General features: G+C 39.4%; 1 protein-coding gene across 2 annotated transcripts in view; it reads right to left on the bottom strand.

Moving 5' to 3' along the window:
- The window catches only part of LOC121917290 (structural maintenance of chromosomes flexible hinge domain-containing protein 1-like), a 138,301-nt gene that overhangs the window by 15,172 nt on the left and 100,542 nt on the right, over positions 1–22,587 (bottom strand). For both annotated transcript variants that reach the window (XM_042443104.1, XM_042443106.1), the window contains exons 33-41: positions 20,917–21,029; positions 17,973–18,031; positions 16,935–17,022; positions 16,192–16,323; positions 14,020–14,172; positions 9,341–9,467; positions 9,049–9,168; positions 3,716–3,804; positions 2,435–2,557 (exon numbers count right to left, since the gene is read on the bottom strand). In XM_042443104.1, coding sequence (XP_042299038.1) covers positions 2,435–2,557; positions 3,716–3,804; positions 9,049–9,168; positions 9,341–9,467; positions 14,020–14,172; positions 16,192–16,323; positions 16,935–17,022; positions 17,973–18,031; positions 20,917–21,029 — 1,004 coding nt within the window. The remainder of the gene's footprint in view (positions 1–2,434; positions 2,558–3,715; positions 3,805–9,048; positions 9,169–9,340; positions 9,468–14,019; positions 14,173–16,191; positions 16,324–16,934; positions 17,023–17,972; positions 18,032–20,916; positions 21,030–22,587) is intronic.

Below are 22,587 nucleotides of genomic sequence, written 5' to 3'. Positions count from 1 at the left end.
TCCCAATAAGGAGTCAAGGCAGTTCCTTGACAACATGGAGGACGCAGGAATCAGTTTTAATTGTGGCCAAAGGTGGTGGAAGTACTGAGAGTGACTGCAGGGGAGAACTCAAAGATGCTTCCTGACCCGTTTGTGTAGGTGTTTCTTGAAACTCAGCTGGTACTTAGTGGCAGGTTGTTTCTTTCCAGATGAGGAAGACTGAGACTGGGGCTGATAATGCTTCAAACTCAGCGGACTGAACAACTGTCTTGGTCCCAAAGATTGGCACTGCTAAGGAGGCTGAGCACTGTACAATTCCTGGAACTGTGTTGGCATACTGTACGTCCAGGCCAAGGTGCATATATTTTGAGTATAACTGCAACTTTTCACCAATGCCCTTACTGAAGAGACCAGATTCATCAAACAGCAAGTCAATGGTGATGTGAGCTTGCATTGGAAGAACCAATGAATGCAGTCAGGCATGTCGATGAAGTGCCACTGCTCCTGTGATGATTTTAGCAGAACAGTCTACGACACAACAGGCTTTTTTGCCATTAGGTCGTTTTCTTCCTTATCACCTGGAGCTGAGCCCATTTTAGGTAGAGCTCTAGACTGTGAGGTCTTGACAGTTACAGAGTTGGGCCTGGGATGTTCCAATAGCCAGACCGATTCTATATTAGCTACCCAGTAGAGGGAATCTGTTTTCCTCGATGTAGAGGGGATAGTTAAAGGAGTAGTCCAGGACCTCTGAGAGATCTTCAGCAAGGAAGACAACAGTGCAATAGAAGCTGATGTTGGAACCTTGGCTTGGATTCAACAGTACACCAGATCCATTGGTTCCAACTCCTCATGCTTGACTTGGAACCCCAAGGTATTGGCCATCCTGAGCATTTGTTCAGAAAAGGTCTAGACGTCATTGCTGGGACAGGCCAGCACATTTTCCACCAGGTGTTGTGAAGGAGATCTATCCAGCTGAACATCTAAAGATGAGGTGCTGGAGATGTCTGCTCCCAACTCTGGTTAAGTGGAACACTGGGAAGCTTCAGGTAAGTTGTGGTCAGTGAGACAGACATCCTGAGGATGCTTTGGAGGACAATCCTTGGGAGCATCTTCATCATGTGGTTGTTTTTCATGTTGGTATGGTTGTGCCTCTGTATGGTGCATCTCTGTTTGCTGAGTCATGGTATGGTGGGCTTTGATATGGTGAGTCTCAATACAGTGAGTCTTGGTGCAGTGAGTCTCGGTACAGTATTCCTTTGAACACTGAAATCCCTTCTCTGTGTGTGCGTGTGATCTGTATTTCTATGGTGTGGGCACAACACTGGTGCAGACTGCAGTATTATCAATCTACCTGGAGAGTGTCCAGAAAATACATGACAACATGGTACTTTGTACATCTGACCCTTGTCCATATAATAGCAGGTGTGATGTGAGCCATAATATGTGTCCCTCAATTGGGAACAATAAGGGGATTAGTACTGAGAGTGACTTTCATAACATGTACATTCAAGATCTCTAGAATCTTCTCTAAATCTGCGTCTGGACAAATATCTGGAACCAGACCTATGATGGTGGACTGTTGATCGAGAGCCAATAGATGAAGAAGGTGAAACCTGAACAACCCATCAAAGTTGAGGTGGGGATTGGAGAAGGGCCTCTCTAACGCCATGGCAGAGAGTGAATGTCAGACTGCCGCTGCTGTGTAATCACCTGGATTATAGGGGTTGCCCTCAAATTTAATGGGGGCACACATGTACATTGTGTGCCTCACTCAAAAACAAAAGGCAACACAAATTACCATTCCTGTCTGGTAGCTTCACCCCACAATCAGTGCACCTCTTAAAGGAAGAAGAGGCAAATAAGCTCCAAGTCAAGTCAAATGTATCCAAAGAACAGGAGATGAAAGAATAGTAAACAAAACAAAGCAAAACAAACAAAGTCAGATTGGGTACAGAAAAACAATCTAAGAGCAGTCTGAGAAGCCAAAGTCAAAACCCATAAAACTGTAATCAAAACTAGCCTCAAAAGTAAGGGAGCAGGAATAGTGGAGAATAGGATGGAGAATGGGCAGAGCTACTGCCAAAAAGCTTAACAGATCTAGTCTAGAAGATTCCAATGATGTGCTGCGCAGGCACTGAACACCCAGTGTGTGTCACAGAGACCACAAAGAAGAAGAGGAAGTTATGTAATGTATTTGGAAGTATCAGAGTTTAAACATTGATAGAATGTCAATATTTCAGTATCAATATGTAAATATGTGTTTGTATATATGTCTGTATACCTATATATATATTTAAAGCACTGCAAAAAGATCCTAAATAACCCCACATACATTGAACAGCAAACAGATCTCATTTAATTGCAAACTGTACAACTTATGTAAAGATAATAAAACCAAGCAGGTAAAAACATATAAATAGAAAGAAGAAAAACAGATAAGGGAAAATACACTCACTTTGCCCAGCACATCTTGACTACCTTTGGGATAATTGCTAAGTGTGCATGTTCTTCTAGGTTGTTTCATTATTCCTTCCTGCTCAGACTTTTTCTGCTTTATAAGACAATCAAGATACTGCAGCTAAAAATAAAGAGGAACATCACCATTATTTATTACACTTTTTAAAATTAAATGTTGACATTGACATAAAAATGATAGCAACAGAGACTGTTATAATTTTATTTATAAGCAATGGGACTGGGAATACTATTCCTTCCTATTAGCTGATTTTACCCCAGAAAATGAAATGTAAAGGTGCAAGTCCAACCAACTAAGGAACTGGAAGAAGAAAGAGGTCAATATCTTGGAAATGCATTGCTGATTGTGTAGTGTACAGAAAATTCAATCAGAATGAAATTATGAGTAATGAAAAATGCATATCATTTGTCTAAAAAGCATTTTTCAAATACATTAATTTTATCTTTTGAGTCAGAAATAAAAAAGTGAATTATGGCGGGATACAGACCGCCAAAATGTAGCGCGGCGGCAGCGATTCTAGGGTTAGCGAGCGCACACCATTCACACGCTCCCTAACCCTAGGACGTACTCTGTATGTCAAAATGGCGTTGTCCTGTCTACATGGGCGCCGACATTTTGACGTGACGTACATGCTGCGTCCAAACGGCGCGGCACGGGTGTGATGTCCTGGCGCTGCTGCAGGTGCTTGTGGTGCCCTTTTGGCAGCACTGGAAGGAGCTCTGAAACGGAGCTTCTTTTGCCGGGCGTATTGCTGGTGTGGCCTTTAAACAGCCACGCCAGCGATACGGAAGAGAAAGGGGCCGAGCAGCCCCTTTCTCTCTTTCCCCGCTGCTGTCGGGGTGTCCTTGGGGCATGAAGCCCCAAGGACACCCCTTTCCAGGCTGCAAGATGCGGCGTTTTGCCACTTCTCCGAGGCCTGGAGAAGTGGTGGATTGGGGCTTCTGGGGCTGCCGCTGTGGCTGCTCCAGCCCTGATCCGTCGGGGAAAGGGGCGGGTAAAGCCCGCCTCAAAGGGGCAGTCTGTATCCCGCCTTAGGCACTTTCTAAAGGCTCTAGGGGTAGTTTGGGCTTTTCTATGCCCACTTGATACTTTAAAAAGTTATGCAGTGCTCTGCAGTACTTTAAGATAATGTTATCTAATCAGATAACCACCCAGGTAAGAGGAAAAGAAATGTACATTCATTTTAATATACTTTTATCTGAGCCTTTGAAGCTAAGCATCTTCATGATGACAAATACAAGAAAATGAAGAAGATCATACCCCCTCAGCATGAGGTATGTCAATCTGGTGGTGTCTTTTCAGATCATCCTTCAGTTGAGCCTCTTTTATTTTAGCTTCCTGGACTTGACCTAAAATTTAAAAAATTAGTAGAATCAGTTAAACCTTGGCTGACACTGAATTATGATAGCATATTTGTCACTTGATGAAACATCAACTGATGGCTGACATTTGAATAAAGGTTTAAAGTCAGACAAAAATCATTATCAACTTAAATTAAAAACTTTCAGTGGGAATAGTTTACACATTCACAGTTAAGAATCATCACATAATTATGGGCCAGTTCAGTTAAAATATACAACTACAGGACTATACAAAGAAAGACTGATAATACACATAGCAAGATGCATGCAGTATGTAATAAGGGCTTTAACATCTGTTTGTTGTTAACTGCCATCAAGTCAACTTCAACTTATGACAACCCTATGAATGAAAGTCACTCTATCACTAACCCACATGCTCAGGTCTCCCACATTCAGGGCTGTAGTTTCTTTGACTGAGTCTATCCATCTGGAAAGTATTTCTCTTTTCATATTGTGTTCTACTTTACTAAACATTACTGCCTTTTCTAATGAGTCATGTCTTCTCATGAAGCCTCAGTTTAGTTATCTTGGCTGCAAAGGAGAGTTCAGTTTGATTTGCTCTAGGACCTACTTATAGTCCAGCTCTCTTATTCACAGGGGATCTGTTCCCCTGTTACCATGGACACTATTTTCTGACAGAAGATGACAGTACAGTTGTGCTGGATAGCCACCAGATGCCTAGAGAGATGTTTTTCCCCCAAAATGTGGGTAAGTGAAACCATGGTTACATATTCCGTGGATACACAGGTTGAGTTGTACTTGTCTTTTTAGCAGTCTATGATCTTTGCAAAACTCTTCTTCAGTACCACATCTCAAATGATTTTATTTTCTTCTTATCAGGTCTTTTCACTGTCCAGCTTTCACAACCATGTGTCTTTCTGATTTCTTGAGTACAGTCTGGATTCTGACTAATGACTAAGCCAAGGTATGGAAAATCTTGCTTTTTTTTTACCCTTTATTTGTTAAAAAAAAAAAAGTAAAATACAGCGTTTAATGGGGGGCAAAATAGCACAGTATTACAAGATATATATAATTTCTAGGTTTTGGTGTAAATTTAAACACAGATCGTCCCGTCTCTATGTTGTACAGTTGATCCTTATCATAAACAACTTCAACTTATTTTTTAGTCTTGTTCTAGAACGTCTGCTAGGAGCGTAGGCAGAAAGACAAAAGGCAATTATGAAGGTACCAGACAGGATGCTGAAGTGTAAAGATATATCAATAAATATTAAGGTTAGGATTGCCATTGTATTTCCTATTTCTATACATGTATCTCATAGATTGGGTAGGATCAGGCATGGCCAGGGAGGTGAGGCCATAGGCCCTAGTTGAACCCAGTAATAGACCCCCAGTCAGGAAGAAATAAAAAACAAAGAAAAGCTGTCCTAGCTGACCTCCGTGGGCGAAAGAGTGTGACCTCCCCAAGGTCGCACTGACTGATGAAGGGCTTGTGTCCGATCAAGAAGCCCAGGCCAAATAAACAGCTTATTTTATTTATCTTTATTTAATCTATATCAATATCACTATCTATATCTATATAAAGTCAAACTCAGAAGTCAGATGGTGATCACCCGAAGAGAGGAGCACCGACTAGATGGTGGTGATCTCGCCCTGAGTGGCCCCCTGACAAGAGCGGGAATGATATATAAGTTCAAGGCTAAGCCCAGGGTAGCCCATAAACGGTCACAGCAAAGCGACCCTGAGATCTAAAGTGAAACTGTCTCATATGGGAGTCGACGTTTAAAGGAGTATGTATATAAATCTATAGCTATATCTGTATATATGGCTATATATCTATATATATAACTATATATCTATATATCCATATGGCTGGCTATATGTCTATATGTCTGTCTGTCTGTCTATAAATTTGTATCTATATCTATATATCTATAAATATATACATATATCCATCTATATATCATCTCTATATATCTATATTGATAGCTATATTGCTATATCTATCTTGTGACGAGGAGGAAGGCCTGTAGAAAAAAAGGTAGGGGAAGGGCTGCAGCCACCATGGTATAAAGGAAGAACTCTCTGATCCTCCAGAAGGTGGCGCCCCAGCTGACGATGGAACCAAGGTGGCTGTCCCCATAATATGCCATGCGGCCCAAGATGGCTGCCCCCATAGTATGCCATGCGGCCCAAGATGGCTGCCCCTATAATATGCCATGTGGCCATGGTGGCACAGCAGCTACTGTAAATGCCAGCAAAACACAATCTTTCCTGGCCAAGTCAAGGCCAGCAAAACACAGTCTTTCCTGGCCAAGTCAAGACACAGAGGCTTGTCCAGCCTGACTCAGAGGGTTGCTGGGGCTGCTGCTACGGGCAAGCAAGCAGGCCCTCTCTCATCCCAGTGGTCTGGCCTAGGGTATCCCAGTGTCCAGAATGGAGGGGTGAGGCTGGAGAAGAGCCCCCCCCCCCTGAGAGTCAGGTCTATCGGGAGCTCCCCAGGAAGGAAGGAGGGAGCTCTGACATTAAAAAACTCTTGTAAAAATAGAGAAGTTTAAGACCGACTGTTGGAGTGGTGTCAGGGGAAAGGTGAATAAAGAAGAGTCCAGGGCTAATCATCACTGGGAAGGCCTCTCACATCCCCAAATGGTGGCCCCTGAGTAGAATAAATGTGCTTGCGGCAAGTACTCACTGTTTAGTGGGAATGACCATCAGCAGGCTTGCCTCTCAGACCCCTGACCCTGAACAGAAGGGTGGAGGGAAGGGACCTCCTCAGCAACTCAAGAGAGTGAACCTCTCCCTGTCTGAGTCTCTGAAATCATTGTATAAGTTGTCTCTTGAGGCTCTGCTGTTGTGGTCCCAAGCCAGGGTGTGTGTGTGCGGGGGTGTCAGTGGGGATAACCCCCCCAAAGCCAGGCCCATGGTCTTTCTCCCAGTCATAACGTCACAAGATAGGAATAGTGGGGGAGGGCAGAGAAGACCCCTCAGGAATGCTGAGGAGAAAGGCTCCAAAGGCACATAGACACACACACACACACACACGCACAAAGAAAGGAACAGGCTCTCAGACCGCTTTGATGCAGAAGTTCGCTGGCTTGAAGAGACGCATCCTGCTAGGAGTTATTTTTTAGTTAAATGTTAACAAAATTCAAAGTTTTATCTTATTGATGTTCCTAAAGAAATAGGGTTATTGGCTCTTACCTGTGATATGTCCATTTCCAGTAGATAAGAGCCCCACATCCTATATCTGGAGTGAATGAGAGGTGCATAACCCAAACAACAGGATGTGGGAGTCTTATCTATTGGGAAAATATTAACTCAATCATCTGCTATAAGCATTATTTTTGTAAGATTATTTCTTACTACTCCAAATTTTCTCACAATACATGTAAAGGCATTTCCAACTTTCCTTATTTTCACTATAAGATTCTCTGTCAATAACACAGGATATGTTATCCATTTCAGACGCTTCAATCATTTTATACAGTGCGCCCTTTGTTTATGCAGGGGACCCGTTCCAGACTCCCCAGTGTAAAACAAATAATGCATATGCTCGAGCCCCATTTAAATGAATGGGGCTCGTGCATGTGGCAGCGCATGCCCCATTCATCCCTATAGGACGCGCTGCCTCTTTCTCCACACGCGGGTTTCAGCGTATGCTGAAAGCCACATAAAGTGTGCCCGCATATGACGCGGGCGCAATGTATAACCAATTATCCAAAGATGGTACATGGACTGTTTTCCAAGTTTGTGTGAACAAGATTCTTGCAAATGAGATCATATTTAGAATTATTTTCCAGAATCTTTTTCAGTCTACAGTTTGTATATCTTGCAACGTATTTAACAGATATAGCTCTGGTGTACATACAAAAGATATTTTCAAAATGTCACAAATTGTAGCATGGATGGCTTTCCAAAATGCTGCCGTAACTGGGCATGTACACCACATGTGGAACCAAGAACCATAACTTCTTCGCCACTTACAGCAGACTGGATTATGAGCTTTGTAAATGTCTGCCAACCTTGCTGGCTTCAAGTGCCATCTGGTCTCCATTTTGAAGTATCCAGTTTTCTAAATGTATTTCTTTTCCAGTGTCATTGGTCCATTTTATCATATGGTCTTTTACAATTTCATCTTCTAGTTTTCTTTCAAGAAGAACTCTATATAGGCTAGCTATTTGTTTGGGCTTCTCAAGTAATATTATATTGTCAATCTCATTTTTTATAATGCACAGGCCTTGGTTTTTTAATCAGTCTTGAAAATGTCTTGTAATTGATGATACCGATAACTCTGGTCCAAACTTTGGATATTCTTTAGGTCTTTTAATTCTATATTTCCTGCATGTTTCTTGTCTTATGATGTCCTCATATCTCAACCAATTTTGGGTTGACTTGAATCTGCTTAACAGGGCTTCCTGTTAAGCCCTGAAAATCCTGAACTTTTTCAAGATTTTCATCATTTACTTGAAAGTTATGTAAATCACCTGTGTTCATTATTTTTGTTTTCTTAATGTTCAGCTGTAAACGTGTCTGCACTTTCTTCCTTGACTTTCTTCAGTAATTGTTCCATATCTTTGCTATTTTCTGCTAGCAGTATAGTGTCATCTGGACATCTGAAATTATTGATGTACTTTCCTCCAATTTTCATGCCTCCCCTTCTTCCATATCTAGTCCTGCTTTATGTATGACACTTCTGACATACAAATTAGACAGGGTGATAAGAAGTAGCCTAGTCTTACTCCCTTGCCAATTAGAAAATTTCCTTTTGATTTTTCGGATCTTGTGGAAGAGGTCTCTTGTTCTTCCTTTTTGTTGTTACCTTTTATTTCTCTGTATTGATTATTATAGTAGTTTTCCTTGTCCCTGTGCATATAGACATCTGTTCTTAATCTATTACAGTGGGCCCTCCCCCTTATATGGGGATCCATTCCAGATCTCCCCGTGTAAGGGGAAATCCACATATGCTTCCGCCCCATTAAAAACAATGGGGCGCATGCTCGCAGGTCGGGACAGCACGCACGCCATGAGCGTACGTACCATTACTTTAATTGGTACGCGGCTTACGCATAAGTTGGAAGCTGCATGTACTGCACTCGCGAATGACATGGGCGCACTATACCAAAATTACACCTGAGTATTATTGAAAAAGAACAGTACATACAAAATCAAAAGATAGCTTTGCAAGACGACCTGTAAGAAAAAAAATGTGTGGTCTACAATGCATGCAAATATAAATCAATTACTCAATAAATATGGCATTATTACATTACTTACACTTTAATTCATCAAGAAGCTGATTGGTGGTGTCAAACAAATTTCTATATGCATTTATTGATTGAGAGAGCCTGTCTTTCTCTTTAGTAAGTGTTGCCATCTGCTGTTGCCTTTTATATCCTAGAGAATAATTAATACATTTTAGTCTATCCCAAAAAATATCAGAAAATCACACAGTGAAACGGCGTATGAATATTTGATCAAAAGAAAGCAACAAAAGTAGATTTTAAATGCTACAGGGAGAACATAAGTTAGATTTTAGGAGGGGTGGGGGAGAAACACTGAATCTCACCATTGTAAAAGAAAAAAGGCAGGCAATAAGGCTTCAAATGTCTTTTCAAAGTTGGTATTACTGGCTGAAATTCAAGAATATATTCAGTACTATCTTTTCCTGGACTATTTTCTGCTAGCACAAGATCCTGAAAAAACAAAATATATTTGTTATTTATATTATCTATTTAAGAATGCTTCTTCCTAATTATACTTGTACAAAAAGATTTAGCTATAACTTCATTCCATGCTGATGTACATACAGTCCTCCTTTCCCTTACGTGCGGGATCAGTTCTGGACCCCCCCCCCCACGTAAGGGAAAAAACACGGATGCTCAAGCCCCATTCAAATGAATGGAGCTCGTGCCCGTGGCAGTGAAGTGGTGGAGTGGGGGCACACATCACAGGAGAATATGTCATTGTTTTCTTATGGTGCGTGCCTCCCTCCCTTCCGGCGCGGCTTTCAGCGTATGCTAGAAGTGCGTAAAATGCGCCTGTGTATAATGCAGGCGTACTGTATTTCCTAATAGTCTTTTAAATGCTTTGAAAACATATTCCATTTAAAATACCTATTATTGATCAAGCTTATCTTATAGACTACTATATAAAATAAAAAAGCAGCTTTACTCTTCTAAACAATAACAGGTTTTAACTATGGTACTGTGCACCCGCGGCATATGCAGGCATATTATATGTGGCATTCAGCTTAAACTGAAGGTGAGCTGCAATAGAATGCCGCACCTGAGCCCCATAACATTCAATGGGGCTCAAGCATACGTGGTATTCGCCTTACGCTGGTGGTGGTGATCTGTAACTGTATATCTTCAGAACTATATTTAAAAGCGCAATTTAGACATTACATCTTTTTTATTTAGGCTTTTATTTGTAATCATTAATTTTATTTATTTAAAAACAGAACAATGTTCAGTAATTCAATGTTCAGTGAACCCAAACGAGTAACATATTCAGTTCAATTCAATCTTTATTTACAGTCAATAGACCTGTCGAGACACACTATAACTTAAAACTATATAAAAGAGAATAATGACTAATATATAGTCAACCCTCTGTTTTCACAGGGGATCCATTTCTGATCCCCCCGCGAAAATGGAAACTCACAGACATTCAAACCCCAGAGGTTTGAATTGAGGAAGGCCTTTGCTTCCATTGCGCGCCTTGGGCGTGCACCCCTTTTAAACCCCCTCCATTTGCTCCTCGCAGCTAAGTGAGAGTTGCCGATCTGAAATCTGCACAAATGGGGGGGGGGGAGGCAACTGTATAGTAAAATAAAGCATTCAGTTCTCAATGTGAAGTTAGTTACTTCTATTGCCATGATAGAAATCAAGAAATTACAGCTTTCCCAGGAAACATTAGATACATCCCATTTATAAATACTACATACAGTGGGCCCTTGTCTTACGCGGGGATCTGTTCCAGACCCCCCCCCCCCACGTTAAGGCAAAAAATGCCTATGCTTGAGCCCCAATGAATATAATGGGGCTTGGGCATGGCGGCGCATATGTGTCATTCATTCCATTGCCGTGTGGCTTCAACATAAGCTGAAAGCCGGGTATAGTGTACCTTTGTATGGCGTGAGCGCACTGTGAAGATAACCAATTTGCAAATACTGAGCATGAGCTATCCAATTCATATAAATATGAACTATTTTCAAGGCCTAATTATTTTAATAATTTAATGGCTTTAAATTTCCCCATTGAAATTATCACAATGATTTAGATTCAAAACCACCATGAATGGCAATCATGCAGGCTTTCAGATTTTGTCAAGTATTCCTCATCACTGGCTAAACTGGCCAAAGCTGTTGAGAGTTGCAGGGCTATATGTGTAGGGCTACACAATTCCCACCTCCAATTAAACATATGTAATTTTGTGTGATCATTGCAATTTATATATAAATAATAGGGAAAGCTCTCTAGATATAAAGATTCAGAAGTTGTATTTGCCGTGAAAGGTCATTCTGGGATGGCAGGAGGAGCAATCCACTCTTCTTGGGTTTAACCTCACACACCATCTGCAAGTCATCATTCTTTTCAGTTATTTTTTTCTGTTAAGATTCCTAACCCCCTTCTCCATCAGTTCCTTTATCTAGTAATGCTGTCCTGTTGTCACTATAACCTTTGTTGTATGTATGTACATAGCTCTGTGTAGTTATTCTCTCTTTGTATTCCTTTGTAATTATTATTTCCCTCCCTTTCCAGAAAAAAGAGCCTTACTTCGAGTAAGGGAAGGTATGGATTGTCGACTCCTTTCCTATCTCTTCCTATCCCTGACTCCTTTTCTATCTCTTTAGTTGTTTTACCTGTTTAGTTCTAACAATTTTATCTGTTTTAAATCGAATAAAATTTTGGAGAAGAGGTTGCCTTCAACTGGACGGCAGGCAGGAAGTTAAAAACTGTCAGAGAAGACAGTTAGGAGTCATTTTAAAAAAGGATGGGTTGATCCTGCCTTGTGGATGTGTGGGGTAAAACCCAAGATATCAGTAGATTACTTTTGCTGTCATCCCGAGAATATTGTTGCAAAGTGAGTGCGCAGCCCTGTGTCGGGCACGCAGAAGCTCCTGTGAGAAGAATCACCAAGCGAACTGTCTCGGAGCGGTCTGGCTGTTCAGGAATCTCCTCCTTCTCTCTGGATGCTGATAAAGGCACACTGATTCAAGTGTCTCTTTCAAAGAGTCTCTTTAATCTTTCAGTTGCACTATATACAGAAAGCAAAACTCCAAAGCTACACATCCACCACCTCCAACCAACAAAAACCCACACTGTACGATGAAGCTTGGGCTTTTGCCATGCGGCCACCAAGCTCAGCCTCTTCCTGTTGTATCACCTTAATTGTTGTACCCCAACCAAGATGACCAAGCATATTCACAATAGTTTCTCAACACTTCACAGTGCTTTCTGGCACATGATGACCTTGCAGATACATCACATGTCCTGACCCAGCTGTAACCAATTCCCTGGTTATCAGGCTACAAATGACCCATAGTTATCTTTGTCATTTTCTTCACATCTGGACATTTTACTTCAGCCTTTATTCTCTAACAAATATTATGCGACATGTTTTGGGAGGAACACTTAAAGTCTTGGATTCACTGGTACAGATTGAACATCCCTTTTTTATAAACCTAAAATTCTCTGAAACCTGAAAGTTTTGGCTCCCAGCTGCCTTCAAATCTAAATCAATGTACTAAGTGCTCATTCTTTCCCTCAAGTCATTTGCATTTCCTCTTGCAACCTGAAACAAAGGATTTCCTTGCACCAAAAGCAGTAAGCCAACCTTTCTGCTATTCCTTTTGTGTTTCCAGCCAACTTCTCTATCCATCCATCCAGGGGATATCCTGATCCAATTGCTATTTTTGTCACACTAAGATTATAGCCATCAACCAGCCTGGAATCCCACTGTCGATTCCTGGGAAAGGACATCCACCCTTTTTTACCTTACCCACCACTTGAGGCTAGATTTTAGGTATAAATATGTATCTCAGAAACCTAGTCACATGTGCGTACCATACACATGCAGTTCACTCAGGTTGTACTCCATGTTTGAAATGGCGCCCTCCCAGTCCGATCCACTCCAGCTTTCTGTGGTCTATTCATTGGATAGGTAATTACCAGCACCCTTGCAAAACCCTCAAATTCCACTGTCCTGTTTCTATATTTCCATTTCAGTTGGCTCTGGATGCTGTGTCTGTGTTGATTGTTGCTACATGTGTAATTGCACTCTGCATTTTTCTAAATAAAACTCTCTTAATTCACCCCAAACCTGGAGTTCTCCTCAGTTATTACTGGTATATACAGATGAAAATGGTCCTAAAAGTTACCCAGCTTCTTGAAAAAACTAATTTCGTCAAGAATTAAAGTAACACTGTCACATTTGGTAGGGCCACTTCCCCACCTTTCTTTGTGTAACCCTGGTTTCTGCGGTTCTATTTTCACAAGGGACCTGTAAAAAGCAGACATCACTGATACTTTCTTAGCTGTCAGTACATCTTTCCACCCTTTTAGAAAAGTAGCCCTTGTAGCTGGGAAGTAAGAGATACATCCAATTGGATCCGGCTAAGTGAAGTGGTAATTCACAGTGGCAGTCAAATCCTCTGGAAAGGGTTAGAAACATCCATGTGGATTTGGCTGCCACTGCCAACTACTACTTCACTTGGCTGGATCTGCTTGGATTTTTCCCTCCCTCCCCAGCTACGAGAGTTACAGTGGCTGAAGAAAGCACCAGCTGGCAGCAGTGACTGAATCCACTTGGATATTTCCCTCCTTTCCCAGCTAAGAGCTCTATTTTCCTAGTAGAAAGTGTGCTGACAGCTGGGGAAGGATTTGGGATGTCTACTTTTTACAAGGGCCTTGTGTGAGCATAGCTGCAGGAACCTGGGTCCTCTCTTTCCCTCTGCAAATTTCTGACAGTGGAGGTACTGAAATGTGTGACTAACCTCTTTCACCAATCTCTCACTATTTATAGGTGTTCCAAAATCCACCCCCTCAAAAAACAAAACAAAACAAAAAAGCCAGAATATGAAACATTTCTGGTTCCAAGTATTTTAGGTAAGGGATGCTCAACCTGTATTTAATACTAAAGTACACCACTGCGTCTTGCCAGTAATACACTAGTACTTTTCAGATCAGAAATATTACTTGAAAACTTACATTTATTAGAATATATATATATTAGAAAACTCACCTCAATTTCAGCAACTCCTCTATGAAAAGGAAACTCAACTGCACTTGTTTTCCCATGGAACAAGGGGATGTCTGTATCTTTCTCAATCAAACTTTTAATTTTAGCTATTATTTTTCCATCTAAATCATTTCCAGTAGAGTTTTTGTATTCATCCTTAAGAAAACACAAAAATTGCAGTAGTAATGTTTGCTCATGGCATTTTCACATTAGGATCAAATGGCTTTTTCATCTTTTTTTTTTTTTTGGTGGGTTTCTAGAGGTATCTGAAAATTTACAGGAACACTTTTTGGCAAAATACACTGTAGGTTGCTTAAAATATGTTTGGCAATTGGGCAAAAGATTGTTTCAGTAAAATAACATAAATAAAATACGGAGGTTACACAGCTCACAGACCAAAGTCTCTCTCTCTCTCTTTCTCTCTGAAAAGCTTTTTGATATTATCACTAAAATGCTATATTAACTTAGAAGGCTCTTGGAGAGTATCTGCTGGGGGGAAAACTTTTTAAAAGATTAAGTGTTCTTGTCACAACTAATACCAATTAAATTGCAAATTAGATTTGACTTTTCACATATGTCTAATATTCCAATTTGACTTTCATTTGTATAGAATAGCTTATACTTATTTATATTCTTCTTTTGTTGTTGCAATAATTAAAGGGTTTGAAATTAGCATGTTGGATAATGGTGCCACAGTAATGTTCTAATGATGTCTAATAAGATGAAGCAAAACCTAATGAAATTTCCACAACAAATCTTTGAATTGCCAAATAACATGGCAGCTGATATATTTCACTTTCTGTTCTCCACAATGTCATTGCCACAGCTGCTGCTACTGTGGTTATAATTGTTTTCCTGACTGTTTCCCCTAAAATGGATCTCAAGATAGCTTAGAAAAACTGAAATACATTGTGTATAAAACACTTATAAGTAAAAATAAAGAAATAAATAAATAAAAATAAAAAAGAGTAAAAGTTATTGTTAAATTTTAATTAAATCTTGTATTTCTGCACTCATACCAGAAGGGAAAGCTTCTACAAAGGAATTTCTAAATGGGGAGACGCTACACAGCTAAAAAGCATCAAGTACCACACAGAAAAAGCCCTGGAAAGCATTCCATAACCTTTTAGAAAACTGATATACAAAAGCAGGGCCCAGCAACAAAATCTTGTGTGTGTGCAAACTTCCCTTTCTCAGGAAAGGAAAGAGCATAGATTTGGCCATTTCCTCTGGTTGTGGGACAGATAAAAACCTCTGAACAAACTGGCTGCAAGCTCATCCAATTTGTTTTCAAAAACAGTCCTCCTCAGGCAGTTGGCTATCTTGAGAATGCTATGAAAGCCAACTTAACTTCAGGGGCTCTCAAGACATCTCTTCTCAAGTTTATTCTGTCAGTGCTGAGCAGACTCAATGGTCTTCAATCACACTTTCCTCCAACAAAGTATGATCTTCCAACAAAACACAACACGATATTGTGTTTTATTGGGAGATCATAATAAATCAATTGCAATCAAGGCCATCACCTTCTCATTAGCAATCCAAAGCCCCTGCTGCAATTTCTAAAGATGTGGACACTAGACTCCAAAGGGGATCAGTTGTTTTTATTTATACTGTTAATGCTGGCTTGAAGTATTATATTATCAGTACTAACATTTTGTCTTATTCCTTAATTTTTGCATTTCCATGTGATTTCTTTTTCTTACACTATTAAGTGTTGTGGCTGCCATCATTCTCTTTCAGTAGGCATATTGTGTTAACAGAGTATTTTGTAGTGGATAGCCTGACACAGACAGAACTAACTTAGATCTTGATCTTCCCCTAAGGATTTAGACAGAAAGATCCTTTAGAAGAGTTACTGTGGGGCAAGTTGAAAGCTGTATATTTTTTTTAAATGAAAAGGAAGAATTACATTCTCCGCTTTCAGGGAATTGGTAAATCAAATACAACTTGACTAATTATAGCAACAAATTTTTTATCTTTAGTAAAACAAAACAAAACAAAACAGCTAACAATTAGATGACACTTAATCCCCATTTACTTCAAAATACTGACTCTTACGTAGTGAACACTTGCTTCTAGAGAGAATTAATGGTTCAACTTTAACATACAACATCTTTCAAATGTGATTCCCACCCCATTTTAAACCAGCTACTACATACAATTCAAATTAATTACCATTATAATGAGGGTCAAATCCTTGACAAGAGTCCGACTGCCAACAGCCCGAACATTAGAAACAGCAGGAGTATTTGGCAAAGTTCTTGGCATCAGCTGTGTTGGTTCATTAGGCACTACTTCAATTATAATCTTAACAAAAAATGACAATACATAGACTAAATTTACAATTTGAAATGTGATCAGAGGTATTTTTAAAATCAAAATTGGCGACATCTTCTGAAGACTAATTCATTATGGTCATTAAAGTCTTTGTTGCAGGCTTGTTTTTCTAAACACTCCTCAGTTCAGAAGATACAGAAACAAGTAATTAGAACTAAAGGCTTGCAAGAGAGACCTTAATTTATGGCAGATGAGTTAGAAAAACCAGTTTTTTTACTTGTAAGGACTATATACAGTATTGTACATTTTCTGGCAAAATACAGCATGGGGACAAGGTGGGAAATACCCCCTTTCTGCTGCAGCCCTCTGACCCATGCATGCATACCCACTGATCTAGTCTGATGGCTTGGGAAACCCTCTAGAAGCAGTTTTTGGGTATTCCTTAGGGATTAGGAAGTTCCATGGCAGAATTGGATTTAGGGCTAAGCATCTAGTAAAGATAACCTGAACTAAGCAGACTACTAACAATTTAACATATTAGCTTGTAATTAGTCCAAGTCTTCTCAGAATAATTGTAGAAACGACAATTACTGCAAAGTGTTTAGAAACATTTATTTGAATATGTAACTTAAAAGACAAACCTGTTCACTGTTAAGAACATTTATTTTGTCGATTGCAAACATAAACTGGATGCTGTATGGACCCACTTTCTCTGGAACAATTTTGTTCCTAAATTAGAAATACTGAGTCTTAGTAATAAATTGAAACATATAGCATTTATATTTTCTAATAGTTCTCCTCCCCCCCCCCTTTAGATGTGGTAGCATTTTATAGATGAATTGAAATGTTCCCTTCTAGAAGATGTTCTTTTGCCAGAGGAAGAGAATCTTCAGACTTCTTTCAAGTGAAGATTTTCACTTCTCCCTCTCATATCTATCTGTATCTATGACTGATCATTTTTATGTCAAGTTTATCAGGCAATAACTTTTATTCACATCTTTGTCTCCATCAGATGCCAGTTAAATATACCCAATTCCTTCAAATTGCATCCTATGACTTATATCCTAAAGGGAACCTACTTGGTTCCTTTTAAATCAACCATCAGTTTGTATGTAAGATTCTGACATATTAACCTAGAAAAAAAGTACCAAGTAAAGACCTTGCTGTAGCTACATAGAAAAAATTACCACAAAGCATTTGTATGTGTGTGTGTGTTGTGTGCCTTCATGTCATTCCTGACTTATGGTGACCCTAAGGCAAACAACCTATCATGGTGTTTTCTTGGCAAGATTTGTTCAAAAGAGGTTTGTATTGCCTTCACCTGTGGGTGAGAGTATGCAACTTTTTATGACTGAGCAGGAATTGAACCCTAGTCTCCAGAGTCGTAGTCCAACCTTCAAACCACTATGCCACACATCTACTAAATATTATACTATTGTCTGATATTGTTTGTAGTTGGATTTAACCTATTAAAGTAATATTAGTTGTTGTTGTTGTTGTTTGCCTTAAAGATTTAGAGATGCTTAAAACAATTATGGCATTTTTGTATTTGTAAAAGGATTATACAGTAATTCAAAGGCACCTTGAGAAATAAAAGTTGTCTGTTTAGCTTATACAATTATCTTGCTTCTCAGAATCATGTATTTAAAAATATATTGGAATGTAAAACTATTTTTTACCTGAAGTAGAAAAAGCCGTCATCCTTATCTTTTGTTTTGGTACAGCCAAATGTTGTAACCTTGAAAAAAAAGAGCCTTATCTATGAAAATGTTTTAAAATTATTTTGTTAAATTCAGTGGCTGTGAAACATTAACATACAAGATATATAAATAAAATCCACCAGTAGAGAAAAGCACGTCAATAACTACATAGCAAAGACTGTTGTGCATGACTCTACACCCATCCCTCCACATTAGCGGCTTTGACTTTTGCAGATTTGATTATTCACAGATTTTATTAATATGTTCTCTCTAGGAATATCTAGGTCAGTGTTGCCAATAAGCCTCAAAGATATTCCTCGAAATGTTTTACCAAAATCCCAAATCCCCGGAATTCCCCAATATTTACCGGAATATTCCATCAAAATCCCCAGAAAGAAATTAATTAAATTCCCTGGATTCTGAGGAATTCCCCAGAAATTGACAACACTGATTTAGGTCCTCTAGCACAACTCTGTGATCAACTTTAACCAAAAGTTGCACTGAAGGACCTAGAGATTGCTAGAGACAACACTCCACTAGCCATTTGTAGCTCCTCCAGCGCAATTCTATGGTCAATGTCTGGCAGATGTTGACTACAGAGTTGCACTGGAGGATCCAAAGATTCCTAGAGAAGTGTTCTCTCAGGTAAAAACATAGTGTTTTTGTTATTTGTGATTTTTCCACATTCACGGGGGTCCTGTGCCCCTAACCCAATGGATGTGAAGGGACGAGTGTATTTGCCTACTCCTCTTAAAACAGTTTTCATCTTTCCCCCCAAAAATCAAAACAATGCAATCCTTGAGCAGATCATATCCCAACTTTTTATATTTATTTATTAAATATTGTTAATTGCTGTCAGGTTCATTTTGACCCTGTCATCAACAGCTCTGCTCAGGTTCTCCAAACAAAAGGCTGTCATTTTCTTGATTGAATCTATCCATGTGTTTTCCTCTTTTCCTACTGCCTTCCACTTTACCAAGTACAGTGCACCCGTGTCATACGTGGGTGCGCCTTACGCGGCTTCCAGCATATGCTGGAAGCCACGCCAGAAGGAGCAGCAATGCACACCGGAAAAGGCAATGGCTCAAATGGGGATTGAACATCCATGTTTTTTTCTCTTATGCAGGGGTGGTGGGTCCAGAACGGATCCCCCACGTAAGCGAAGGGACAACTGTATTATTTTCTTTTCTAATGAGTTATGTCATCTCATGATATAGCCAAAGTACAATAGCCTCAAGTTTTAATTATTTTGGTTTCTAAGGAGAATTCAGGCTTGATTTGCTCTAGTACCCAATAATTGGTCATTTTGGCAGTTCATGGTATTGGCAGAACTCTTCTTCAGCAGCACATTTCAAATGACTTGATTCTCTTCATTTCAGCTTTCTTCGCTGTCTACTGTCTAGTTTTCACAATCACACATAGAAATCAGAAATATGATGGCATGAACATTCCTGACTTTGGTATTCAAAGGCATAGCCATGTTAGTCGGGAAAATCAGTATGCAAAGGGATCTTGTAGCACCTTTGAGACTAACTGAAAGAAAGTTGGTAGCATGAGCTTTTGTAGACTTCAGCCTACATCCTCAGATGCATATTTGGTATTCAATAATATATATTTACACTTAAGGATCTTATATGTCCTTCATAGCTTGCCTTTCCAAGTCCTACTCTTCTGATTTCTTGACACAGTTTTCAGTTTGACTGAGGACTAAGCCAAAGTACAGATTTTTTTTTAATATTTCAAAATATTAAAACAATTAAACACAAATCAGGATCTTAAAACCATGTAATTTAATACAGAAAAAATCCAGCACCAGGCCTAATAAGAACATGGATCTCAGGCAAATCTTTCCGAGGACATTCCATAATTGGTGTGTCTCCAGTTCAGCATTAAATGAGGTGAATGGGTGATTAAAAGAGAGGTCACTGGTGATATGACACCCTAACTGTGGCATGTCCTTTCCCCTAGAGGTCTGCCTACTAGTACTGTACAATTACCTACTAATTGACTCTTTATCTTCTTTGGAGTATTTATTGGCCTAATCCAGATCATTACTGCACCAAGGTAGCAAGTCTGAACACCAATTCTAATCACTCTCTGCCTCACCTAGTTTAGAAAGAAGTTGTGTGATCTGCACAGCATGAACACAGTATATCTGCCAAAAAGCAGAACAATTATGAGTGAGTAGCAGACCAAAAAAGGAACACAGATTGATCAAGCAGTTGGCTCAGTGGACACTGTCCTCATTCTCAGCACCTTATCCACACTGTTTTCAGCAAGTGGAATTAAAAGCTACCTGATGGTGCTCTGGACACCTCTACTAATTGGATAGGAACTGTGCAATCTAAGCTGTAACAGCTATGAGTGACTTCATCTTAGAAGTGTCTTGCAAAACCTGTTACTATTGCTGATTATTTAACCACACATTTTTCTAGATCAGCCTGCAATAGAACTTAAACCACTGAAAAGGTTCAGATGGACAACACTAACAAGATGTTTTGGTGATGGAAAAGGACTTTGCCACCATCACCACCACAGATTAGAGGTGATAAAAACCTCTACCCTGTGTTTGGCTAGACTCAGCCTGGGTCTTCCTGCATCTGCATTCTAGCTGTATCCCATTCTATTTTATTGTCCTAAGCTCACAGATATAACAAGGAGTTGCTCAGGACCTGCTCAGAGTGAGAATACTATATGGCTGCTACATGAAGGCAATTCTAATATGTGGTAAACCATTGTTGAATGTGTGGAATGGCTCACCATATAACTATAGCTATCTATCTATTAAAACAGACACAGTAATATAGGGAAATCATCTTATTCTACAAACTCAAATAATCTCTGTGAAGAATAACTTAAAGTGATACAGATGTGGCAGTCACATGTAAACCCATTTCAAATATTGATGTTTCCTCTAACTTACATTTTGTGATAAAGCACCACTACTGTGTCCTTTCCACATTTTCATGCAAATTCTTCCTGGATTTACGCTTACAATAATATTGCCATCTTCAGAAATAACACTAACCATGAAGTCTGCATGGGGAAAAAAATACAAAGAACATTCCACATAACAATGTGGAAGTAAAACCAAAACAAACACACAAGCAGAAAACTGTAAGATGCTTACAACATTAAATGCATTTAATTTATTTTACATTTTTATAAACCACTCTTAATGAAAAAGAGATTTGAGAGAAGTGTCTGGGTATCTGGATAGCATTCTGGAGAAAGAGGGTCCTATTCAGGAGAAAGGTAGGATATAAATTAAATAAATAAAGTTATTAAAACAAATGACAGTAAGATTACAAAATAAGAAAGTCCAAAACTATTTAACCAGAAAATAAATGAAATCATTAATAAATTAAAATAAATCAAATGTCTGAATAAAGGGAGTGTTTTGATTTGAAATTATAAAGAATGTAAGTTCAGTACAGTGAAGAGGTTCTGTAATTGCAAAACTATATGCAACTGTATTTCACAAATGCACTGGCGGAACCTATTTCCCCCGTTCCCTTGTGTCAAGATATATTTATTTTTAAAACCCTTTTGAACCCATACTGGGCCCCTAAAATCACTAGCATAACTCAGCTGAAACATAATTTACAACAAGAAGAGAAATTTAATATAAAAATTAAATCCAAAAATTTATATAACAGCAATGAGATGGGCCTTTTCTAAACATCTGTTGACTGAATTAAATGGGAGGGATTCACATACAATATGGTTTTTTGTGGGCTTTTCGGGCTATGTGGCCATGTTCTAGAAAATTTTCTTCCTGGCGTTTGGCCAGAATCTGTGGCTGGCATCTTCAGAGAATGCTTTGCCTGGAAAAAGTTGGGTGTATATATACTGTGTGAGCCTGGGAGTGCAGGAGTGATTTCCATGTGTATTGTTCTGTGCTGATGGCTGGCCTCAGGCTGGGAGGCTAATGTAAAAGAGGATGTATGTCTGCTAATTGGTGATCATTATCTGCTGGGAAAGCCCCTGACTCTGAATTTGCATTTGCTGAGTCCTTATTTTGCTGTTCCTCAGGACTGGTAGCCAAATTTTGTTCACTTTAAGGGCTTCTTCTTTCCGGTTGAAATTGTCCAGGTGTTTGTGGATTTCAATGGCTTCTCTGTGCATCCTGAAATGGTAGTGGTTGGCATGGTCCAGACTTTCAGTGTTTTCAAACAGTATTTTATGCCCAGGATGATTTGTGGCATGTTCTGCTACTGCTGATTTTACTGGCTGGTCCAGTGTGCAGTGTCTCTCGTGTTCCTTGATTCTTGTTTGCACACTGCGTTTGGTGGTCCCTATGTAGGCTTGTCCGCACAGGGAAGCCATTGAAATCCACAAACATCAGAAGCAGAAATAGCCAAGTGAACAGTTCCCTGCCTTAGGTAAAGGTTACTTGAACATAAATAACTGTTTATGATTTGCAGCCTACAAAGGTACAGAGGAGGCTATTTAGTTTCTCTATGAAGCATCTGTTCTAAAATCTTGGGTTCAAATGGGAATTAGCAGCTCCTGCCTAAAAAACAAATGCCAATTAAGGAGTTGTTGGAATAATGGCTGGTATTTAGGACAGTAATTAAGGACTGAGTCTCCA

Source organism: Sceloporus undulatus, unplaced genomic scaffold (genome assembly GCF_019175285.1).
Source record: "Sceloporus undulatus isolate JIND9_A2432 ecotype Alabama unplaced genomic scaffold, SceUnd_v1.1 scaffold_14, whole genome shotgun sequence".
Taxonomy (NCBI): domain Eukaryota; kingdom Metazoa; phylum Chordata; class Lepidosauria; order Squamata; family Phrynosomatidae; genus Sceloporus; species Sceloporus undulatus.
The sequence above is the reverse complement of the archived record's forward strand: the minus strand, read 5'-3'. Positions and strand labels throughout refer to the sequence as shown.